This window comes from Peromyscus californicus, unplaced genomic scaffold (assembly GCF_007827085.1).
Source record: "Peromyscus californicus insignis strain IS unplaced genomic scaffold, ASM782708v3 Scaffold_16__1_contigs__length_79575227, whole genome shotgun sequence".
Taxonomy (NCBI): domain Eukaryota; kingdom Metazoa; phylum Chordata; class Mammalia; order Rodentia; family Cricetidae; genus Peromyscus; species Peromyscus californicus.
In genome coordinates this window covers 12,181,164-12,205,698 of record NW_026294458.1, presented here as the reverse complement: position 1 = coordinate 12,205,698, position 24,535 = coordinate 12,181,164, and the positions used below count along the sequence as shown (strand labels likewise).

General features: G+C 47.1%; 1 protein-coding gene across 23 annotated transcripts in view; it reads left to right on the top strand.

The window, feature by feature from the left end:
• Kalrn (kalirin RhoGEF kinase) overlaps positions 1-24,535 on the top strand; it is a 612,231-nt gene that overhangs the window by 486,220 nt on the left and 101,476 nt on the right. For 6 of the 23 annotated variants that reach the window (XM_052740426.1, XM_052740422.1, XM_052740425.1 and 3 more), the window contains exon 1: positions 8,858-9,071. The exons of 16 other annotated variants lie outside the window; for them this stretch is intronic. In XM_052740426.1, the coding sequence (XP_052596386.1) occupies positions 8,987-9,071 (85 nt within the window). In that variant the 5' untranslated portion in view covers positions 8,858-8,986. Of the gene's footprint in view, positions 1-8,857; positions 9,072-24,535 lie in introns of those variants that run through there. One more of the 23 variants, XM_052740427.1, reaches the window with a different exon arrangement.

Here is a 24,535-nt window from a genome sequence, read left to right as displayed (position 1 = left end):
TCCCTTAAACATTCAGGAGGGTGAAACCTGGGAGGGAATTAGCATAGGGAGGATATCAAGGTGAAGGTCAGCAAGCCAGACAACAGTTACCCAAAACAGGGGCCAGGACCTTTCAGGTCCCCCTTTTACTAATAAATGAACTTCTGACTTAGGTTGCGTGGGACGTCAGCAGGTCACCTTACCCGTCATGGAGATGCCTGCCCAGGCCACACAGGTGCTCTGTCTTAGGTTGGTGAGCACCCCCCAGGTATTAGTCTCTGAATACTCATTATCATTCAGGCTCAATCGTGTGTGAGCTACAGAGTTAACTGCTGAACTGTGGCCATTTTCAATAGCAGCCCTCTGCCCTCCATGTAGACACTACACAGCCTGCCTTCCCTCGCTTGTGACATTGCAGTGGAAGCAGCTGTCTAGTTTTCTCAACTTGGTCTACAGCCCACCTCAAGAAATCACCTCTGATACTGTGTGCCTCACCTTAGTTTCAGAGGCCCACAGGTGACAACGCCCGGAGGCAGAATAAAGACTCTTCTCTCTTTCTTTCTTTTTTTTAAGCTGAGGATCGAACCCAGGGCCTTGTGCTTGCTAGGCAAGCGCTCTACCACTGAGCTAAATCCCCAACCCCAAGACCCTTCTTTCTATGTATTCCTCTGTGTCACTTTGAACAGGAACAAAGTCCTTTCTGGGACTTCAGAGAGACTGTCAAGAGACAGCTCAGGAGCCTGTATGTTAGATTCCTGATACTGCTGACACAGGTCAGAAACTTCATTGCTTCAAACGGCACAAGTTTATTAACCTGCTGCTCCATAGATTAGAAATCCAACGTGAGCTGTGCTGGGCTAACGTTGACGTGTGAGGGGGGCCGTCTTCTCAGAAGCTCCACGAAAGAAGCTGTTTCTGCCGGTCTAGCTTCTGTAGCCACCAAGGTTCCTTGGCTTGTGTTCCCTTCCTACATCTCCAAAGCCCAGTGTCATGTGCCTCTGATCCTCCTTCCTAGTCACCTCTCCATCAACCACACAGAAGGTCTTCTGCCTTTAAGGAAGCCTGCAACGACGCTGTGACTGCCCAGAGAACCCAGGACAACCTCCCTATGTCAAAATCCTTAACTGAGTCATGTCTGCCAAGCCCTACCTTACGAGGTGGCATGTGAATGGGTTCTGGGTATTAGGGCACCACTTGGTGGAGTTGCCACACTGCCTACCTCATCCTACCACTCCCTGACCAGCCTGACTGAGCTTCTCACTAGAAGCCAATCATGCTCAACCTCAGGGGCCCAGCCGTTTGCTCTTCTGTCTGGAGCACCCAGCTTCCCCAGGTTCCTGTCACCTGATGGCTGCGTCTCACTGCCTTCACGTCTGCATGTGCTTGACCTGATTGGACACTTCCCATCCTCCCCAGCTCACTGTGCACTTCATTCCCTGCCTTGGTTTCTTCCCTTTCCTTCATTCATACCAGACACGTCAATCAGTGTTCATCATCTTTTCCTCCTTTGACCCTTCCTGTAAATTCCTCCTACAGGTGCAGGGATTCTTGTCATTGCTTGACCCGCAACATCTAGCACAGTGACTGGCTTGTAAGTCCTAAGTAAATATTTACAGGAAGGAAGGGGGAGTCATGCACTGAAGACCCCTGTGGAATGACCATGGAAAGGGCCAGTGTGGTGGTTTGAAAGAAAATGGCCCCTAAAGGATGTGGCACTATTGGGAGGTGTGGCCTTGTTGGAGTAGGTATGGCCTTGGTGGAGGAAGTGTGTCACCGTGGAGGCAAGCTTTGAGATCTCTTTTGCTCAAGCTTTTCTGTGTGTGACACTCAGACCGCTTCCTGTTGCCTGCAAGATGAGGGACTCTCAGTTACTTCTCCAGCACCATGTCTGCCTGCACACCATGACCCACCATGATGATAATGAACTGAACCTCTGAACTGGAAGCAAACCACCCCAACTAAATGTTTTCCTTTATATAAGAGTGGTCATGGTGTCTTTTCACAGCAATGGAAACCCTAAGACGGCCAGGCTCAGCATGTGGAAGGAACTAGCCTTAGTGGGAAGACCTCAGGATGGGAGTAGGGAATGTCGTCTCATGCTGGGCTGTCTCTGGGGACATGAAACTAAACACCCCTCATTTATTTAGAATGGAATATGAGGTGAGGTCCTCCAATCCAACTGTGAGTGGAAACCTTGAGTAAACTGACCTGAATTGCATCCCTACAAAACTGCCTTTCTACCTGACACATCAGAGCATCACCATTGGTCTTCAGGAAGCCATGGGCTGCTGCTTCTGCCCATGGGAGTGGAGGTGGCTCTGACAGTTGGAATTAAATGCCCACCCTTGCAGTGGACACTTAGCAAGTAGATACCTACCTAAATCAGAACTCAGTCAAAGTGATAGACTTGCACTTCTCTCTACTCTCCTTTGGGAACACTTTGACCTACTTACAAATGAGCATTTTTGGAAATGCATAGAACCTGGGGTGGTTGTTTTTAGCAACTCTAGCTGCAGCCACCTTTCACTTTGATAAATAGCTCCCTCCTCTGAGCTCAGCTCAGAGGCTGCTCAGCATGGATCTCCAGGAATCTGTCCTTGCTACCAACAGCTCTACCTCTGTCCCCACAGAAGAATGTGAACACTGGCCAGTCTGAGGAGACACCAAGTCCTCCATGCTACCCTACAATTTGCCTGGGTCACCCACTGCCTTGAGTCTGGCCCAAACCAGAGGAGGAACTGAGGCCCTGTAGCTAGAGTTTTCCTGCCTGGCCCACAGTCAGGACAAATCTCTCTCACCTGCCAGTCCCACAGCCGCTCAAACCCGACCAAGCAAACACAGAGACTTATATTGGTTACAAACTGTATGGCTGTGGCAGGCTTCTTGCTAACTGTTCTTACAGCTTAAATTAATCCATTTCCATTAATCTATACCTTGCCACGTGGCTCGTGGCTTACCAGCATCTTCAAATGCTGTTTGTCATCATGGCGGCTGGCAGTGTCTCTCTGACTCAGCCTTCCACTTCCCAACTTTATTCTCCTCCTTGTCCCGCCTACACTTCCTGCCTAGCCAATGGCCAAACAGTGTTTTATTTATTGACTAATCAGCAACACATTTGCCATACAGAACATCCCACAGCAGAGGCCCTTTCCTGAAGAGGGTGTTGGAGGGTGAAGTGGTGTTTAACTCCTTGAGGGTTAAGTGAGAAAACCAGAAAGAAGCAAGAAGATGCTGGGTGGGCAGGAGCAGGGAAACACATTCACAAGGCAGTTGCTGGAGTCCTGTGGGATGAGCTTACTATGGTTGCATCACTGGAGTCCTATAGCCAGCTCTCGAAAGATAGTGCTACCCACAAGATTACCAATGGCTAAATCAAACAAAGATGACTAGAAGGGATTCCTATGTATAATGCTGGCGGCCATGCTGCTTATGTAGTTATTACCATTAAAATAAACTATCGTCTGGGACTAGTCACACGCATAGACATTGCACAGTTTTGAAAAAGGCATACTTGAAGCTCTGGAAAGTAGATTCAGAAAAACAAACAGATCAGGTCTCCAACGCTTCTGCTCAGTGGTAACTGTTGTCTCCATACCTCTTTCCACATAAAGAAGAAACCTGTGTCTCAAGTCCAGGCTTGGCTCTAGCTCCAGTTTCTTTGTCCATCATGGAAAATTGAACCCACTGCTTCTAGAATTCACCCAGCTCTTCTTTGTCTTTGGTCAGGGAATGCATTTGATTGAAGTCTTAATTCCTATATAGATTCCCATTTATATACCCTGCTCTCCAACTTGTCATGGGGACCAGCTTAAACCTTGGCAAGAGGGCCTAAGGACTAGAATGAGGGGTCATGTCCTAGAGCCAGGAGTTCTGGCTGAGAACGACAGGAACTGTTCAAAGGCCGGATTACTTGTGGAATAAGTGACCGATGCCTGGCAAGAATTGTATGAGGTTAAGCCATAGCCCCAAAGGGAAGGCAGGGCTGGGTTCCTTGGAGAAACTTACGGACCATCCTGGTGCCGGCAGGCAAGCAGATTGGAGGTCAGAAATCAACACCGCGAAGATGGTAATTAAGGAACATGTACTTAGCAATCATGGAGCATAACGGGAATTAATGCCAGGCACGGTGGCACACGTTGCCATCCCAGCCATCCCAGCCACGTGTGAGGCTGAGATGAGACTATCGTGTACGTTCAAAGGTACAAGATCAGCCTGGGCAACACAGTGAGACTCCCATCTCCAAAGAACAATAATAACAACAACAACAAGAACAGGAACAGAAGAATGGGTGGGGGGGGCCAGTTGTTAGAGTTGGAGAAGGCAAAGATGCCTGTGGTTAGCTGCTTCCTAAACTCCACACACAGCTGGACTCTTCCCAGACAACTACAGCCTATGCTCCTCTGCCCTGGCTTCACAGAGGAGTCCTTGGCTGAGCTTTCTGAAGCTATGGTGGCTGCAGTGAGGGGTGAAACAGGTGGGGCCAGTCCTCTGCGCTCACTAGGAGCCATGCACTCAGCCTCTCTGAGCCTGGGAGTATCACTGGGAAGCTGGGGAATGGGTGACCTGAATGTACTTGACACAGAATAAAGGTGCTCCAAGAGCTCTAGACCCAACCTTGGGTAAAGTTGCTATCCCTTATGTCTCTGACCTGGGCTGTCACTAAGACATATGGAGAAATACTGTGATCTAGAAAAACCTCTGCCCCTTGCATCTGAAAACAGTGTTCCCATAGCAAGAAATGGGACATGTGTATATTGATAGAAAAGACAGTGGGCGCCTGTGGTCATAGCCGAGTGTGACCCAAGGCAGTGGCTAACCTGAAAGAAATAACAGTCATACTGGTGCCCCATGCCAGACCTGGCATTGAGGCATGTGGTCCAGGGCATCTGCAGGCCAAGACCCAGGAGTCCTTCAGGGTTTCCTGTTGGGTGCAGAGGGATTGAGACACAAAATGGACTGGTAGGTAGGTAGGCAAGTAGCCTACTTGATTTAAACGGGCTGCCATTATCACTAAAGACAATGCCAAAAATGCGGGTGAGATTTGGCCACCTGTGGAAATTCAAAACAATCTAAAGATACTCCTGCAGATCAGGGGTTTTTAGCCTGAACTTTAGAAGTAGGCAGATAGCTTTTCCAGAAAACTTTCTGAAGTAAGAGTCAGTCTATGTATCTATCCATCCACCTATATCTATCTATCTGTCTGTCTGTCTGTCTATCTGCCTACTTATCTATCATCTACTTATATATTTATCTACCTACCTACCTATTTACCCATCTATCATCTATCTGTCTATCTATCCGTCCATCTATTTATCATCTATCTATCTATCTATCTATCTATCATCTATCTATCTATCTATCTACCTATCTTCCCTCCCCCTCCCTGTTTTCTCCTTCCTCTGTTGGCCTCCTTCCAAGGCAGCTTCTTTCCTGGTTGCAGCAAGACTACCTCAGATGCTTTAGGCTGACATTGTACCAACTTAAAAATCTTCTGCAAAGAGATTGCTGCTTTCTCACTAGCTCTTGCTAAGCTCTCAAGGTTTATGCTTATTGCATGAAATTGGATCAGATGCTAAGCCTCATCCAAAGCCTGTGACTGACATGTAAGCCCAGGTCTTGCTTGGGTCATCTTTGGAGTTGGGGCTGGACAGGAGGAAGATGTCAGCCACATCCAAAAACATGCTCTGTGCCAAGCTCTGTTCTAGACACTGGGTCCAGGGTAAACAAAACCAATTCCTGACCTTGTGAAGGAAGGCTGTGTCCTCAAAAAAAAGGTGTTAGCACAAAAAGAAGTGTGGCTGGCAAATAGGTGAGGGAAATAATCACAACATGAGTGGTTCTCACTGTAATTTCTGTACCGAACCAGCATCACCTGGGAACGTGCAACAGTGAGATTCTGAGGTCCACTCCACACCCACTAGATCAGAAACTAGATTCTGGAAGGAATTTGTGCTTTAGCGCGCTCTCCAGGTTATTCTGATACACATCACAGCACACCAGAGGCTCTCCTGCTGTGCCACACATACAAACCCCTGGGGATCGGTTAAACCTGCTGATGCCCAGATGCATTCAGTCAGTGAATCTGGACAGGAGAAACTTGGCCATTAATGGTCCTCAGTCTTCAATTCTAGGAACCTCCTGGGGAGCCGCCAAAAATACCTACGATTTGTAAAGCTCTCTGATGGTTCATACTGGCAGCTAGGCTGAAAGCCACTGCCCCTCATCCATCCCTTCTAAGTTATCTTGAAAACCTAACACATCTAGAGGCCGGCTAGATGGTCTTATTATTGGTTGTCAGGGTCTAGACCAGGTGTCTCCAGATTCTCAGGCTCCTATTCAAGTCATTGAAACAAAGGCTCATACAGATTTGCAAAGTACCAAAGGAACTTTGTAGAAAAGCAAAGTAGTAGGACAGACCAGAGAGAACTGTACTGTCAAGAGTGATGACAGGCTACATGAGTGAGGGTAGAGAGCACTCAAGGACCCCAGGCTATTGCCTGAGACCTCTTTTGATAGGCTAAAGGAAGGGGCATGTTTTACATGGTTCTTCTCTATTTTGACCAGCAGACAGGATTATATAACTTTTTTTCTATTGCACATGTCCCTTCCCACAATGCATTAATTATATGTATGCCCAATTATTCAGAGGCCTGAGCTAATAAATAAGGGGGTCTCCCTAAAAGTTCACTGAGAAGACAGTTTGCCTTACAGTGCATACACCCAAAACTAGTCTTGGCTGGATCAGTGTTCTTATATTTGGACATAACCCAGCTGCAGTAAGATTGAATGGAATCTGTCTAAATTTGATGCTTAAGGGGAGGAGGAATTCATTACATTATTTGGAGTAGGATATGCAGTTAGCTCAATAAAGTTGGGGGTCCCAAGTTGCTGAGTTTGAGAGGGGTGTGTGTGTGCATAGTACATGCAGGTAAGAGTCCTGAGTTGTCAAGTGCATTATTGGAAAAGAGTTGTGTACATGGTCCAAACCAAGTGGAGTACTAGGTTGCTGAACTATTTCTTATGCTACTGCCTCAACTTGGGCCCCTAATTTCTTAAATCCCTAAAATAGGTTAGGTATTGGCCTTAGTTAGGGTTTCTATTGCTGTGAAGAGACACTGTGACCATGGCAACTCTTATAAAGGAAAACCTTTAATTGAGTGGCTTACATACAGAGATCGAGTCCATTATCATCATGGTGGGCCATGGTGATGTGCAGGTAGACACAGTGCTGGAGAAGGAGCTGAGAGTCCTACATCTTGATTTGTAGACAACAGGAGGTTGTCTACATTGAGCGTAGCTTGAGTATAGGAGACCTCAAAGCCCGCCCCCACAGTGACACACTTCCTCCAACAAGGCCATACCCACTCCAACAAAGCCACACCTCCTAATAGTGCCACTCCCTATGAGATTATGGGGGCCAGTTGCATTCAAACTAGCACAGTGTCTAAGCAAGTTGTATTCTTGGTGAGTGTACCCTAGTGTACGCTTTCTGAAGTCATGAATTGGTTTGTTCATTCAGGCAGACCCAGTGACTAGGAACAGTGGCCTAGAACAGGGTCAGCACTCATAAATATTTGCTGAGTTAATGAAAAAAAAAAAAGCCTTGAACAAAGAGATCCACCTGCCTCTGCCTCCTGAGTGCTGGGATTAAAGGGGTTCTGAGAGAGTGCTCGGATTGAAGGTGTGGGCCACCATGCCCCAGCTCCTGCGTTAAACCCAGGCCCTTGAACTTGCTAGACCAGCCCTCTGGTACTCAGCTATAGCTGCAATCCAGAGCCCATCTTTTCTCATGAATGGACTTGCTTTATGAGTGTTTCATCTTTCCTACAAGCCATTTCTCCGAAAGCTAGCCACAAACTACTGGGAGAAATAGCCTGTGAGAGATTTGTTCAGTGGTTGATGGAAAGGTCTAATTGATGCTGTTCAGGTCAGCTTCGACGGTGCTGGTAGGCACTAAGCTTGGCCTTGAACCATGAAAAAGGCATGAAGAAGAAAAGCACAGGAGTGAAGGGAAAAGAGTGATAAATGCATGGATTGTAGCAAGAAGAGATACTGGATGAAAGTCTTCTGCGGTAGATAGCTGAGGTGCTTGGATTTTTTTTTTTTTTTCTACAGGCATTCCTGGGACTGTTAAACATCGGCTCTGTGAGTGGTTTGTTTGTTGTTTGTTCGTTCGTTTTAATTCTAGACAGGGTCTTGCTAGGCAGGCTCTTCTGTAACTCTTGATCCCCCAGCCTCAGCTTCCCCAGTCATGTGCCACCGCACCCATCTGTTTTTGTTTTCATTTTAATAAGAGAACTAAAGATCAGGAAAAAAGTGAATTGTCTGGCCTAAGGTCAGAATTAGTCAGTAGCAAAGGTGAGCTTTGAACTTCAGGTTTTATTATGCCAACCCCAGAAAGCTTTTGCACATCACTTTGATGGGGAAGCTGATAAGGAAGCTGATAAGGGATCGCTGCCATTATTAGTTGTAAGCACTAAAAGGAAGGACAGAGAGGCTGGGGAAGTTTTAATAGAGAGAAGCTGAGGGGAACCAGATAGGGTTTTGAGTCTTCTAATGTGCCCCTCTCCCACCTCTTGGCCCTCTTCTAGCTCTGTATTATACGCTAAAACTGACTATGGTAGCCTTTGGAAATCTCACGTTAAGTATTTGTCTTGCGGCAGGGGCGCTAGGTGACCGAGCTACTCAGTACTTGCGGGATGCCCGCGGTCACACACGTGTGTTTGCGTGTTTCGTAAGACTCAGAGACGCTGTTGGCCGGGTCCCCAACAAACAGCTGGACCTTGGAACTCCGCCCCCCTTAGTCCCTCCCTTGCTTCCAGGCCCCTCCCTCCTGCCTAAAGTGGCCCAACTCCCTGTAAGTCCCAGCACCGCCGGGGTGCGGGAGGAGAACGACGGGCGGGAACGGGACCTGGCTGGCGGGTGGCGCAGAAGTTTCCTCCCGCCGCCGCGCTCTCATCCCGGCCGGCGCCCGTGCCATGCCGGAGCGCTGGGGGCGCGCTGCAGCATGAAGGGCAGCGATCAGGCTTACTCCCGAGGTCCCTCTTTGGGCTGGCTCTTTGCGAAGTGCTGCTGTTGCTTCCCTTGTAGAGGTGAGTGGCATTTTAACCAGGCTGGCGGGACTGAGAAGGGAATGGAGTGAGGGAGGGCTCAGGGTCCGAGAGGGTCTGCTGTGAACCGCCTTGGGCTCAGTTTCCCAGGCAGCAGAACGTGCGCGCCCTGGGGATGCCGAATTGCAGTTTGGGGACGCGGCTACTTCCCAGCGACTTTGGACGCGGGGGGATTTGGTATGGAGCGAGAAGAGGAACTTGGAGGATGCACAGTTCAGTGCTCATTTACATATGGGTCTCAACTTAGAGATAAACTGACTCTCGACTGGAGGAATGTGTTTGACGCTGTTTTTTCCAAGTGACAATTTTCTTAGGGGACGGGAGATCACTTTTCTCTGCTTGGACGCAAATCCACAGAACAACGTGGATTTACGGCCTTGGGCCAGACGTTGGCTCATTAATTAACCAAGAACTCTTTTTGGACCCAATTAGGACTGTATTTAATTATTCTGCTAATTTTAATGTCATTGAAGAGACTGGCAGGAAGCAACCAGTTTCCCCAAAGCCCCTTGCAAAATAGAGTGAGAAGGATCTCAGAGGGAGGGTTATGGGCTGTGTAGCTTCTCCTGAATAAAAAAAGGGGGGGCGCGGGGGAGACCCTAAGCTGTTCCTCTCTCTTTACCACTTCAGCCGGGAGAGCAGGGAAGAAAGAACGTGTGATTCGAGACAAAAGACCATACCTCTTATTTGGTCTTTGCCCTAAACTTTTTTTTCACCAGTTGGGCTTCGGCCTCCGCCCCTATTTACAGAGCCTCAGTCTAAGACCCATAAGTTAAGCAGTACCCATACCACCTTCCCATGGAGCTAGCCAAGTGACCCTTCCTCATAAGCATGACAAATTCCTAGTCCTAAACAGATGTGTGGCTACAGAGACTGATGAAATCTCAAGGACCTTCTCCCGTGTCATTAAGGTTCGTAATCCCAACAACAGATTCTCTCCGTGTCTTCATTAATTTGAACATCCTGAAACGGAGCTGTATCCTGCTTCAAAAGCGGGCTTTTAGTGGGAGGAGGGTCTGAGTGGGCAGGGACTGTTCAGAGACTGGAAACCCAGGCTGGGAACTGAAGGGAGGGAGGAGAGGAAGCCGGAAGGAGCTAGTGGGATCCAAGTGGATAGGTTTGCTCTGAAGGCTGTGTGCTGCCTGCCTTAGGATGAAGGATTTCCAGGCAAGATTTCTTGGGAGTCCGTTTTCGGTCAAAGAGGAATGTGGGCTTTGTGGCGGTGGTTATGTCCCTGCAGCTGGCCTCCTTGGGTCCATTGGGGCAATACAATTTTGTGAGCTGCCCCGGCTCTCCTTTGCTGAGCAGAGGAGTGGTGGGATCTGGCGCCAGCCTGGGAATTCAGAATTTGGTGGCTGCTGGCTCTGTGGCTAGGAGAGAGGGGGCGTGGGAAAGGGGGTGTTGCTGGAGCTAGCTGGAGCTGCGGCAGACCGTGGCCTGAAGTTGGTGAGAGGCAATGAAAGCCGCTAACAAAGCTGCCCTCCCACTTCTTCAGGCTTCCGCTCCTTTCTCTTTCCTAGATTTGAAAGGTGTGAGGATGGAAACGGAGAGCTCAGATCTGTCTCGGGGGCTGGGCAGAGTGAGATAGCATCTGAGGTGTTTGCACATCCCCACACTCCCTTAGAAAAGAGAGATGGGAGTTTCCACTCAGCCCCAGGGCATCAATTCAGCGACAGACAGAGAAGATAAGGTCTGTATTGAAACTGTCTGAATTGCCTGGAGCCCAGAACTTTGTGGGAGGATGTCCCACTGCAGAAGGGAAGGACACAGGGAGAGAGGTTCCACCAGAGGGTGTTCACTGGCAGGAATTGTATGCCTTCTCAGCGAAACCAGTTTCTCAGGTCTTCCAGACCTACTACCCTTGGAAGGCAGTCTCCCTACTTCCCCCTTTAAATAAAGGCAGCTCATCATTTTGTCTCTTTTCCCGCTGCTAAGAGAATTTGCTCTCTTGCTATGAAGCTCATAGGTCAGAGCCCACAGCTGTGGTTCCTAGGTCAGCGGATGTTTGCAAACTGGTTACCAGTCATTCAGAATGTAGAGGACTCAAAACCTGTTTGCAAACTGGTTACCAGTCATTCAGAATGTAGAGGACTCAAAACCTACGGTGCACAAAGTAAAAGGAATGAAGACGTGGAAGGTTCTAGTTATTTTTTGCTTGACGCTTAAAGGGCCATACCAAATTTCTCTGGGTGAAGCGATGTAAATTTTAGCTGCTGTCTCTAGGAAAAAAGCCAGGGGTTCAGTAAATGCCTGTCTGTGGCCTATAAATTTCACATTTGACTGAAAGTATGTGCTCACTTAGTTGAGCTTGTCTTTTGATTTGGAAAAGACAAGCTTTTGTTTTGCTTGTTTGTTTATATTTTGGTTCTGTTGAGTACAGGACTGCTACAAAAATTAGAAGAACAATGTTTTTTCTTTCCTACCTTGAAATCTGGTGTTAAGGGAAAATAATAAAAGACCCACCCTTTTCTTATAAGGAAATAGAGGCGATAGGGTGAGGAGGAAAAAGGAGAGTGATGTGTGTACAGCTGCTTTTTTTGAAAGTGAAATAATGACCTAAAAAAGAAAGAGAAATAAATACCAGCGTGCATGTGTCTGAAGGGCCGTAAATCACTGGTGTCACATTCTGTGGGGGAACTGGGCACTGCTGTGGCTGGCCAAACTGCCCTTTAAGCTTGAAGAAGTGGGTCAGTTTAAGAGACTTCTTTAGTTAGCTGAAAGTTTAAGAACAAGCCTTTAATTCCAACACTCAGGAGGCAGAGGCAGGTGGATCTCTGAGTTTGTAGCCAGCCTTGGTCTACAGAGTGAGTTCCAGGACAACCAGGACTACACAGGGAAACCATGTCTCAAAAAAACCCAAAAAGCAAACAAACAAACAAAACAGAACAAACAAAAACTCAAACAAACAAACAAAAAACCCAGAAACAAAACAGAAAGAAAGATAAAGCAAAGCAAAAAAAAACAAAAAAACAAAAAACAAAACAAAAAACCACACACTCACACACAAAAACCAAAACCAAAAAAAACCTGCTGGGCCAACAAGATGGTTTAATGGGTAAAGGTGCTTGCTGCCAAGCCTGGTAACCCGGGTTGGATTCCTGGAACCTACATAGTGGAAGGAGAGGACCAAGAGGTCCTCTGACCTCCACATGCAAGCCATGTTGTGCACTCACTCACCACCACACTAAATAAATAGATATATAAATTTAACTTAAAAAAACAAAACTGTTTAAACTTCTTTCAGACTGACAGAGGAGATTTCAAGTCACCTGAAGCTGTATGTCTCACAGAATTTTGTGAATTAGATCATGGAGCCCAGATCTTTCTAGAAGGATGCCAATTTTAGGGCCCTCGGTTTTCCAGTCAATTTGTAATTGACTTTGGATGTGTGGACGAGAACCCCTCTGGCGAGCCACACTGTATATGGCCATATCCATGTCTTCCTATTTGAAGGCCGATGCTGTCCTGTCTTTCCACTCACACTGAGAGACTTCAGCAGGCTGAGCATCTCGAGGGGAGGGTGGGAATCCACAACTTAGTTGAGGTGAATCAATTCACTCATGAGGTCCTGGGATTGCCCACTCACGGTCCTTTCAGAACGGGGTAGTTAGTTTCCGCTTGGCTCTAACATCAGAAGGTATGGACCAGTTTCTGGAGAGTCACAGGGTATCCAAAGTCACCCTCCACTATATTTATCTCAATTTTTTTTTCCTATCTATTCCCTGACTCCTTAACCAGGAACCTTATGACTTGATGTGATACAGCTCACTTGATAAACTGCATTTAATGTGTGAAACCATGACACCAAGTTCCTTTAAAAAGGTGTTGATCACCTGGAAGAGGGTCCATAGGACACTTTAACTCACTACACAAGGGACGAAATACCTTAACCATGAAAACTCAGTTTACCATTTGCATTTATTTTTTTTTTCCCCAATATACCTCTTGGTTCCTCCACCCCCATGGATATACCCTAATCTGTGAAGAGATACCACATACACATACTGTCCCCAACTGTAACTGACTTCCACGCCTCTCTTAACTAGTGAGAAGTAATGGGGACTGCAGCTATGATCTGGATCACAGTAGTGAGTGCGGGACTGGAAATCCTACTTTGGGATAGAAAGTTTAAAATGCAGTCCCCGTATCTGTTTACTTATTTATTTTCTTTCTGAGTAATTTAAAAGTAGACAAGCAGGTGAACGTTGGGGATTACTCTAAGCCCATACAGTGATGCTGTGGGCACACCTGACCAGAGCTATTGATGTTCTAGTCCATGATGTTCATTTTGAGAACCTTAACATAGTTCTCTTCTGCCAATTTGTGTTCTTTGTCTACTTCTGGGTATGGGGCCATCTCCTGGAGCGTGGTGGACTTCCTAAGAGCCACACCCTTAAAGAAAACTGACTCTCCTTGGTGCAGTAACCGTTAACTGTTGGTAGTTCCTTAGTTAGGGGTGGGGACTCATGAACCCCTTCCCACTCCACGCTAGAATGTTAGCTGGTTTGATATTGTACAGGCCTATGCAGGCAACCACAGCTGTTATGTGTTCACGGGTATCGTGGTCCCTGGTCCTGCCACATCCTGTTTGTTCTCTGGCTCTTAGAATCTTTCCACCCCCTTCTTCCATGATGGTCTCTGAGCCTTGTGTGTGTGGGGGGGGGGTGGGGGCTGTGATCTGGATGTACTATTTGTGGCTGAACACCCTGTAATCACTTTTTCTCTGCACTTTGACCTGTTTGAATTCTTGCATTAACCACCATTCACTGCGCAAACTTTTCTGATGAGCTGCACTAATCTACAGGTAGAGATATGAATTCCGAGGGTAGTTTGATACGGTGGCAATTTGGCAAAATAATAGTAGTAGTTTCACCCCTAGGTCTCATGAGATTCACAAACATGGCTTCTTCGCCAGATTTGCAGTTATCAGACATGTGTTTCCTCCCTTAAATCCAAGCAGTTGGTTACATGTATAACGTCAGTGCCACTATTGCGCCCATGCATGTCTTGCACCAGTGGTCATTACTGCAGTTCACAGGATTCACAGATGAGTAAGAGCATTCATACTTTTTCCTCCCAACAGCCTGCATAGTGCCTTTCAGTTCTATAAAGTCTAGCCGTCAGGGAAAAAGCTACCTAGTCTGTACCCACATGACTTCTCCACGTGCAATGTATCTCCATCTATAGGGTCATTCTGGTTTGCCCCATCTCTTTTTTTTGTTTGTTTGTTTTTTTGTTTTTTTGTTTTTCGAGACAGGGTTTCTCCGTGTAGCTTTGCGCCTTTCCTGGAACTCACTTGGTAGCCCAGGCTGGCCTCGAACTCACAGAGATCCGCCTGGCTCTGCCTCCCGAGTGCTGGGATTAAAGGCGTGCGCCACCACCGCCCGGCTTGCCCCATCTCTTAAAAACACTGCTCCTCTTCAGTAGCTGCAGGCCTTGTGCTCTCCTTCAGGTAAAACTCCAGGCCCAGTCTAGCCATTCCCAAAGAGTCCTGGAAAGGCAAGGGGCTGAAACCTGGAAACAGGAAGGAAAGGTTGAGGGTTGGGAGGGCCTTCTCAAACAGAAGTGGTAAAGGGAGGTTAGAACCAGAAGGAAGCCCAATTCATTATATTTTTCTAGAGAAGGAAAAAGACTGGACCAGCTATTAGTAGCAGGACTGGAATGCCTTCCCAGGCAGGACTCCTTCCTCTACTCCATTTCTGGGCATATAGCATCTCTTCACCAAGATGCTACCGAGAAGTGCAGGCATCACTCCCCAGCTCAGATGTTGACTGTGGAGTGCTTTGTTGTTCTTGGAGGCAATGGTCCAATCTGCCTGGCCATTAGAATTGAATGGCCTGGTTTGCTATAAAGACTCTTCTATCCAAAGATAAGATACATATCCAATGTATGCCAGCATAGCTCTTTATCATTCCTAGTAAACATTCGTGTGATCTTCTTGTTGTTCGTTTTGCCCTCTGGTTTAGTTCATTCAAAAGATAACCCTTTTTCTTGTCTAGTTATTTATTTATAAGAGACTTACTATGTTGCCCAGGTTAGCCTCAAATTCCTGGGCTCAAACCATCCTCCTGCTTCATCCTCCTACCTCAACCTTCCAAGGAGCTGGAACCACCAGCATACATTCTTTTTTTTTTGAGACAGGGTTTCTCTGTGTAGTTTTGGTGCCTGTTCTAGATCTCGCTCTGTAGACCAGGCTGGCCTCAAATTCACAGAGATCCACCTGGCTCTGCCTCCCAAGTGCTGGGATTAAAGGCGTGCGCCGCCAACGCCGCCGCCGCCGCCGCTGCCACCACTACCACCCGGCTCCAGCATGCATTCTTAATGTATATTCTTTCAAGTGGACATGAATCCACAAAATACATTCCATCTTCGATTGCACCTGGTTTTATGTAATACTTAGTATTTTAATTCACTTGATAAATGTTTGGGAGCTGACCACCCATTAGCCCTGAACTAGATACCTGGGAGAGGATGGGAATCATGATGGTGCTTACTACAGTGGGCTGCTGTGAGGATCAGTTAAGATAATGTCTGTACAGGCCTTAGCATAGCACCAGGCACAGAACATGCTTTTAACTGCATAGTACCGCTATTAATGACGCAGTACACTAGACGTAGACTCAGGCCCCTCCCTCGTAATGGTGTAAATCTGCATTCCTAAACTGTTTAATGGTCTTGGCTCAGGCCATCGCCACTGTATTTCAATGTTGTGGAGCTGTCAAAGCAGGGAACAGAAATTTGTCATTTGCTTTTAAAAATAATTAAAGCAATTTTAAAACCTATGAATACTGCTAGTGTCATAGTAATTTTATACCATAAAAGAGTCCACCGAAGACTGAGAACCCTAAGTGACCCCAAGTAGTCCTCCTTTTGTGCAGAAACATGGGTTATTATTTTGGTTTTGCTGCAGATGGAAGCCAGGGCCTCAGATATGTTAGGCAAACACTCTACCCCATTACATCATTTTAGAAGTTTAGATCCTGAGAACCCACATTCCCTAAAAAGAAAAAGCCATTTTTCTCCTGCTCCTTGACCTCAGCTAGCAATCTAACAGAAATACTTATCTGCCCCTGGTGCAGCTGGTGGGTCTGTACATCCTTTGTTGCATCTTGTGACTGTATCAGCCTAGATTGAAAAAAAAAAAAAACTACCCCCCACTCACTCCCACCCTGGCTATTAGTGCAGCCCCTGAGGTTCTGGATGTTCAGCTGGAGTTTGGACTCGATCACCTATATAGTTCACAGGTAAGGGACAAGGTGGCTTGGCTCCCTGCCTGGTCTCATTCAATGACTCATGGGACTCATCTTTCCACTGTTTGGAGGCAGTCCAACTTTCTGTGTGATACTTCCTGGACGGAGAAGGGCCCTGGTTACACCCTGAAGTGGCTGAGAGGCTGCCAATGGCTTTGCCTGTCAAAGAGTTTCTGAGCTGGTTCTTCCACATTCTTCCTGCCCCTCTGGTGACCACTTCTCGGAAACTCAAGTTGGAAGGAAGGGAAACCCCTTCTGTTGCTGGGCTGAAGCGGCAGCTATCTGGTTTGCAGCTGTCTGCCCTTCCCTGGGGTCTAAGGGCTGCTGGCCAGCGCTTCCTCTCACAGAGCAACTGGTGCATCCCCAGATCCCAGGACATTCTTAGTGTCCCCACTTCCTGCATTAGAATCTGCATATTGTTATGGATAGAGGGGCGTTATCTTCTCTAGCCGCGGGGGACCCAAGCTTCACCGAGCGGTGGACAGCCCACGTCTGCCAGTTTGCACAGCCCGGGCTCACACTAGCGAATCCTCTCTCCGAGCAGAAGTGGCCAAGTGTGGTCACTCAGGGCTGTGGCAGACATGCTAGTCTCAGCCCCCAGACCCTAACAGCTTGTTATTTAACAAGCTCCCCGGGTGGTTGTAGAGCTCCCAGGGGTGAGACACAAAGGCCTAGTACCAACCTGGTGGGAAACCATGTTTCCTCTCTAGAGTCGCTTCTTTTTGGTTTGTCTTTTTTCTCTCTTCTCTTTCCATCTCCCTATCTCCTCCCTTTCCCTTCCCCCAGCTCCTGAAAGAAAGAGCATTCTGTGAGAAGGCCATCTCTCCCCTGGGGAATTCTCGTTTAGGGAAGTTAAGGAGGCCTTCTTGTCATTCACGGCCCTGAGCTGAGGGGGTGGGGAGCAGGATAGGAGCAGGAACCAGGAATCAGGAACCCTCGGTGCCCTGGAGTCCAGTAAGGGAGGTGAGGGCATCTCACTCAGTAAGTACTATGTTGCTTCTGATTATTTTCCTTACTGTGTTCAACAACAAAACCAAACGTTAGACAAAAACATCACAGCTCATGGTTCGCCTCTTTCTGGGCAAATTGACTGCTTTAGAACTTGCTTTTACTTCACCCTGTGAACATCTTCCAATGTGGACATTAGGATTTTTGTTGTTTTCAAGACAGGGTTTCTCTGCGTCACCCAGGCCTAACTGAAACTCATTCTGTAGACCAGGCTGGCCTCGAACTCGAGATCCGCCTGCCTCTGCCTCTGTACTGGGATTAAAGGCCTGTGTCACACCACCCAGCAGGATTTTTTTTCCCCCAGTGATAGTGAGGGAACCCAGAGTCTTTCACGTGCAGGGCAAGGATACTATCTGTAAGCGATGTCCCCCGCCCTCCAGGATATCTGGATGGCTAAGGAACCACTCTGCAAACAGGCTGGAGCTTGAGAACTGTTGTTGTGAGTTTTGTAGCAGTTGGGAGTTGGATGAGGGAGGGCCCTGGGTCAGGACAACTCAGATATTTCTGAGTTGTTCAGACTGTGTGGACACACTGGTGCCTGGCCTGGAGTGTTCCTGCCTTCCTTAGCGTCCATGTCTGCAGAGGGATGTTTTTCCCCACGTAGGCCTGTCCCCTCAGGAGATCTATAAACTCTGGAGGCTGGAATTGCAGGGCTGACCCTCCCGCCTCTCCTCAGTCATGTGATTAATTTCAAAAAACAAGTTCAAGAGTTTTGTGTTTCTTTTCTTTGAGACATTCCTTGAAATACAGGTCATTAAATCTATGTAAATGAGGGCTGGAGAGATGGCTTAGTGGTTAAGAGCACTCACTGGCTGCTCTTCCAGAGGACTTGAGTTCAATTCCCAGCACCCACATGGCAGCTCACAGCTGTCTGTGACTCCAGTTCCATTGGAAAAAAAAAAAAAATCCATGTAAATGAGAAGGAAGTTTCGATTTATTTTTCTGTGTAGAAAAAAATATATAAATGAAAAAAATTTAAATATAGGCAAATGAAGATAAAAATCCCATCACCTAAAGATAACAACTTCTGGTGTATGTGTGTGTATTCATAGGAGTTACAAAATATCCTAGATTTTGAGAACAAATTACTAAACCATTGGTAGCTTGAGATGGACCATAGTGATCCCTCCATAGAAGGAACCAGACTTGGGGCTTCCTACTTTATTTGAATACTGTTAGCTCTCAAACCAGGAACCAACAGCAAACTGAGGTGCCTATTTAACACCATCAAAGGCCACCAGGTTCTCCCAGCATCCCTCAGGTCCTACCTGTTACAGGGTATGGCTGGCATACCCTGCCCCCTATCCTGAGCTTTCCAGCCCAGAGGCCAGCTGTCCTTCTGAGTTCACTCTAGACTCTCCCAGAAGTCTCTGCCTCTGGCTATGTTCTCCCTCATATCTACAATAAACCTTTCCCACAGTCATGTGCTCCTTTTATTCTTTTATTTATTTTTTCCACCTGGTGCTGAAACCCAGGTCTGCTTTGATATGTTAAGTGGGCACCTCAGTTAGCCATTTGTCCCCGGGTTTGATACCTAACAAAAACCACTAGGTGCTTTTTAATCTTATATCAATATGAACTGTTCATATTTAATCAACCTCCTTATTTCAAGCAATTTCTCGATTTTGCTCTAAACAGTATTGTAATGACACATGCCCATACCTGCTTCCCAAGGACAGATTCCTAGAAAGAGGGTTCTTCACTTCGGGGATATCTGAATTTGGAGACTCATGTGTTGCCGGTAGCTTCAGGGTGTTTGAAAAGCACAACGAGCTGGTTTGTTTGGGATTATGAAAAGCACCCTCTGGAACTTGGAATTTCACGGCTCCCCACTGTTTACTTCTGTTTACATTTTCTGAATTAGCTTAATTCTTTTATATGAGAAAAATGCCCCAGCTCAGAGTATAACAAACTAATACCTTTGATTCTTGGGATATGTACTAATAGACAGTGTAAAAATAGAACTGCATTTTGCGGTTCTGTATTGCAAGGTGATAGATTGCAGTAGTTGAGAGGCTGAGTGCAGGCATCACGGTGAATGTGAATGCCTGATCAACTGCTTTTCTGTGTGACCTTGTACAAATTACATAAATACATTCTTTTTCTGCAAAGTAGAAATGACCATGGAATCTATTCATGGTTATAGTTTTTTTTCAAAGCCTGGCTTTGAATTAACATATATAACAATTAGCATATATAAACTCAGGCCTGGCTTGTAAGTGCAAGGGTTGGGTTGTTATGGTGCATCCAGAAGTCCCTGCCGACTGTGCCAAGGGTCATGTTCAAATGATTCCTTAATCCTGTGGAAAGTTAAGGTGTACACCTTCTGTGTCATTCCAAAATTCTGGAAATACCGATAGTCGACAGTGCTCATAGAAAATTCAAGGTGCTTCCATGCTCCCAGATATTCTGCAGCTGGGCTCGGGAGCCGATCCATAGTGTGAAACAGTTACACCAAACAGACAGAAGAGAGAATTGGTCACTAAAGGCTGACATTCTGAGTTCCTATCTGATCGCTAGTTAATGTAATTAAGCAGAAACTAATGGGATCATCCGGGAGCCGTCCCAAGGGATGGAAGGCAGGTAAGGGCTTTTAATGGGCTGGGATTTCATGTGAATAAAGGAACATTCAGAGGACCACAAAGAAAGCAGGCAGACATGCCTTCTAGAGCTGAGCTGTCCAGTCTATTGGCCTCCCCCTAGGGTTCTGAGGGCTTGGAATGAAGCTAGTGCAGACTGGGATGTGCCTTTGCAGCACACACCAGGTTTCAAAGGCACGGTCCCAAAAAAAGAAAAAGTGATGTGTGGAGCACTTGGATTCTAACATGGATTCCATGTTAAGATGGAGATAATATTTTGCAGGTAATTATTGTGTTGAGTATCATACATTGCGCTTTCGCCTTTTTCTATGTTTTGATGAAAATTGAGGAAATGACATCGTGCTAACTACAGCAGATTACTTGGCCTTTGAAGGGAGGGTAGTGAGAAACAGAACGGACCTGCTCTTTTTGTTTGGGGAGATAGAGAGGGTAGATGGACTGGATCAGGCTAAGGGGGAAACCAATTTTTCTCTGTGGAAAAAATTCTAGGACAACAGGGACCCAGCGAACTGGAATTTCCTCCTAGGTTCCTGGAACTGTGCCTTAACCAAAAATCTTTCCAGTGGTAACCGCTTACACCTGGTGTTCACAAATGTCTACAGGGATTCTGGGGGACCCTCTACCATTCAGGGACACAAGTCCATCTAAAAGCACAACTTGGTTCTCAACAACCAGGAGCTAAGAACTAGGTCTAGCTGGCCCTATTCCATCATAGTCTGCCTGAGTGGCCTGGTGCATCCAAGCAAGGCCAGAAGACTTTGAGACTTCCAAGGAGCTTCCTATGACCCCTCCAGGCCAGATGAAAGGGAAGATCAATGTTAATCTGAGGCCAGACCTGGGCACCCATTGTGGTCCAGTCAAACTGAAGACTATGAGGTCTTCACAGAGGCCTAGGAAGGCCTGGGGCTCCTAGGGTGTGTCTGACTCCCTAGGTCATGGGTGATTTCCTCCAAGGACTGGGAGATAAACAGAAACCAAAGCAGAATAAAGCTCCTCCCTCATCTAGTGACCATGTGGATGGAGCCATGGACTAGATTCCTCTCTGTGTGTGTCTTTTACAAGCATACATTTTCTAGGTGCTCTCAAGTGAAAAATAAAAATAAATGGGACACTGAGAATGTCCCTTAGCACGGGGTAGAGATGGATTTTATTTGGGCCACCGGGGCCATGTCTGAGAGAGTGACATGAATATCCAAAGTTTTGTTGCTACCTTTCGTTGGATCTCTAAGTACACACTGCACTCTGGGCCATATGGAGAGAGTCTTTCCCAAAAGGCCTTGCTAAGTATTATGGGGAAACACAAAGGATGCACAGTCAAAGAGCGGAAGGCCTGATGGCTGTGTGGAGTCTTTTGGCACCTTGCTTGAAGCTAGTTTGTTTCAGTAGCTCAGATAGGCGGGGTACAGTGTCCCACCACAGTTCCAGTACTGGGATGATCACCCCAGCCCAGGGGGTCAAGGCTAGCCTGGGCAACACAGGGAGGTCCCATCTCAGCAAAGAAGGGAAACAAGAGCTCATGTGAATTCTCTTGCTCTGCAGACCCCTGAGCATCTTTGTTCTCTGGCCACGGGGTCATGGTGGAACTTCTACTTCCTGCTTCGTGACCTGAGTCCCTGTGGAACTCAGCCCGTGACCTGAACCCCACAGCGGATAACCGCTCTTTCCATAGCAGACATCTCTAGCAGAGTCCCATTCACTGTCTCCCACTCTTGACCCTTCCTGGCCGTCTTGAGCTCCTGTCCCGAGGTCTCGTCCTCCACGGCTGCCGTCTCTTGCAGCCCCCTCCACACACACAACTGGTCGTGCCCCACATTCCCAGCTCTGTCTAAACACTCCTCTTTGGGTAAGTTGCAGATCTGATTGTGGGTCGTTGTCGGAAGTCAGTTCTGAGACCTTGCCCAGTTCCTGTTTCCTAAGAGGCTTTAGAAGGCAGAGATGGGCCTAGAGACGTGGCATCGTGGTTTAAGAACACAGACTGCTCTGCCAGAGGAGTGGACTTCGATTCCCAGCACCCGCGTGGCAGCTCACAACCGTCTGTAACTCCAGCTCTAGGGTGTCTGACGCCCTCTTCTGGCCTCCACTGTTACTGTACACATGCGGTACACTGCCATACATGCAGGTAAAACGCCCATACACATAAATAATGACAATAAAGGTTAAAAACTAAAAAAAAGGTGCCAGAGATAACCCTACTTGTTCACTTGGGTTCTGCTGGGGGCAGAAACCTGAGCAGCCCTTGTGAAGTCTGTTTCAGCCTTTTTGGTTTTTTATCTTCCGTTTCTTTTGTGATTTTTGTTTGGAAATCCTGCCCCTTTCCCATTTACCTTTCAGCCTAACTACCAGATAGTGCTGAGAGTGTCAGCAACCATCCCTGCTGGAGTGAATGCATCTCTCCTCTCAGAGCTAGTGATCCAGCTCAGTCCCAGGGAGGGGGTCAGGTCTAAATTTATCTCTGACCCGTCTGCCAGCCAGGCAAGCCAGAGCTGTGAGAGAAAAACCAGAGCTGGACTGTTTCCAGGGTGTGTATGTGTGTGGGAGGCGGAAGGGAAGGTGGGTGAGCCTTCCCAACAGTCCAGCCAGACCTGGGAGAAGATGAGGAGGAGGTCGGGGTGGGGAGAAACATCACAAGAGACTGTTGGCCTTTATCCTAGCTGGGCTGGGTCCCTTAGAGAAAGTCCCTCACATTCTCCACCCTCCGCAGATTCCTCCCATTGTGAAGTGTCAGTGACATAACTTACTGGCTTTGTAACTGCCATGGCTGCTTGCCAAACATCATGCCAACCATTATGTGTTCACCTCTGTCTCCTAATCCACAGACAACTGGGCCCGGGTTAATGAGATACAACCTGCTCATTGTGCTACGTTGATGGGTGGCTGGCTTGCGTCTTTATTCAATTGGCACCTTGTTCTGTAGCAGTGGGTGCATATGGCGGAGACAGGGTAGGACCAGTGTCTGAAGTCCTGCTTGTAGAATAGCTTGCCAAGTCAGGCACTGGAAATGTGTAACGGCAGAGCCTTGCAGCCGATGGGGTTTGTGGATTTGGCTCCTCATGATCTAGCCACATATGCAGTTGGTAAGGATAGTCACGTTTAGCACTCTGTGTCATAGCATGCGTCTGTGTGGCGCCCCCAGCACGGGGGTCAGATTATGACTCCAATGGTGTCGTCTTTGTGTTTCCCTCTGATCTCTGACAGATGCTTAGCAAGCGGTCCTGAGACAAGTTGGAGGAGCTGTGTTGAGTTCCTGTGTCTTTACAAAGTATCCTCACTTTAAATGAGGAGGGAAAAGAAGACCACAGAGCTTTTGTGGAGGAGTGTCTGGCTAGTGTCACAAGTGGACTTGCCTGAGAAGGGAATGTAGGTCAGCCAGCTCTCTGGGGCTCATCTGTCTTTTTTTTTTTTTTTTTTTTTTTTTTTTTTTTTTTTTTTAAGTAAAAGAGCTGATCATGGACAATTCTTTTGGTTCAAGTCCTTAAAATCCAGGAGGATCAAACTGGATTCCTTCCTGGCGTTAGTGCTCCCTAAGTGTGCCAACTTTGTCTGGTCACCTGACTTCCGTATGCTGGTTTCTTTCGCGGTCTTGTAGAGACCATAGGTGGTTGTATGGATTCAGGTGAAAATAAATAGTTTCTGATTCCCCAACACGTACGTAGGATGCACTCAGCAAACACTGGCTTGAAGGCGATGGCGTTCTCCTCATTGCCAGATGTTTCTTGTCTCTACACGGCCTTAATTCCAAACGAGCTCTTAAGTGGGATGGAGGTAGACCAGTGAGCATTTCTCACAGCGGTCAAGGAGACAAGCAAGTGACACAGGCCTTCGGGATGGGCCTTCGGCCTAATCGTCCGGCCATAGGAGCCTCTCCATTGTTGCTCTGTAGATCTTGGGGTGACTCAAGATGATGACTTCTCCTCTAAATTCTGGAGGCCAGTGTGTTGGGTTTTTTTTTCTTTTTAATTTTCCATTTTTCTTCTTTTCATGTGTTTGTATATGTGGTCTATGTGTGCATGTGTTTATATGTTCACTTATATATGGATGCACGTGTGTACGCGTGTTCATGTGGAAGCCCAAAGTTGATGTCTGGCCTCTTCCTGGATAGCTCTCAACCATGCTCTTTAAGGACAGGACCTCTCAATCCAACCCAGAATGTGCCAATACCGTTTGTGGTCTCACTAGCCAGCTCTAAGGAGCCCATCTCTTATCTTCTAGGACTGGAATTGTAGGTGGGCTGCCATGCCTATGTGGCATTTGTGTGGGGTTTGGGGATCCAAGCTCCAGTGCTCATGCTCACGGGGCAGGCTGTTCACCTGCTGAGCTATCTCCCCAGCCCTGTGTTGGACTCTTTAAGCATTTTTTTTTTTTTTTTTTGGCAAGCCACTACCAAGGACCATCCTATTTGTTCATTGTGCGCTATTACTCGGTATTCATGTTCAAGATCCTCTGAAATGCATTCTTTTAATTACTATAGTTATCTTCTTGGCTCTGGTAAAGATCTGACCTGCCATTTACATTTGTTTAATTTCTGTTCTGTCATAGCAGCCAACTAACTAGAGCTTTTTATATGTGATAACCACATTTCTCACTTACA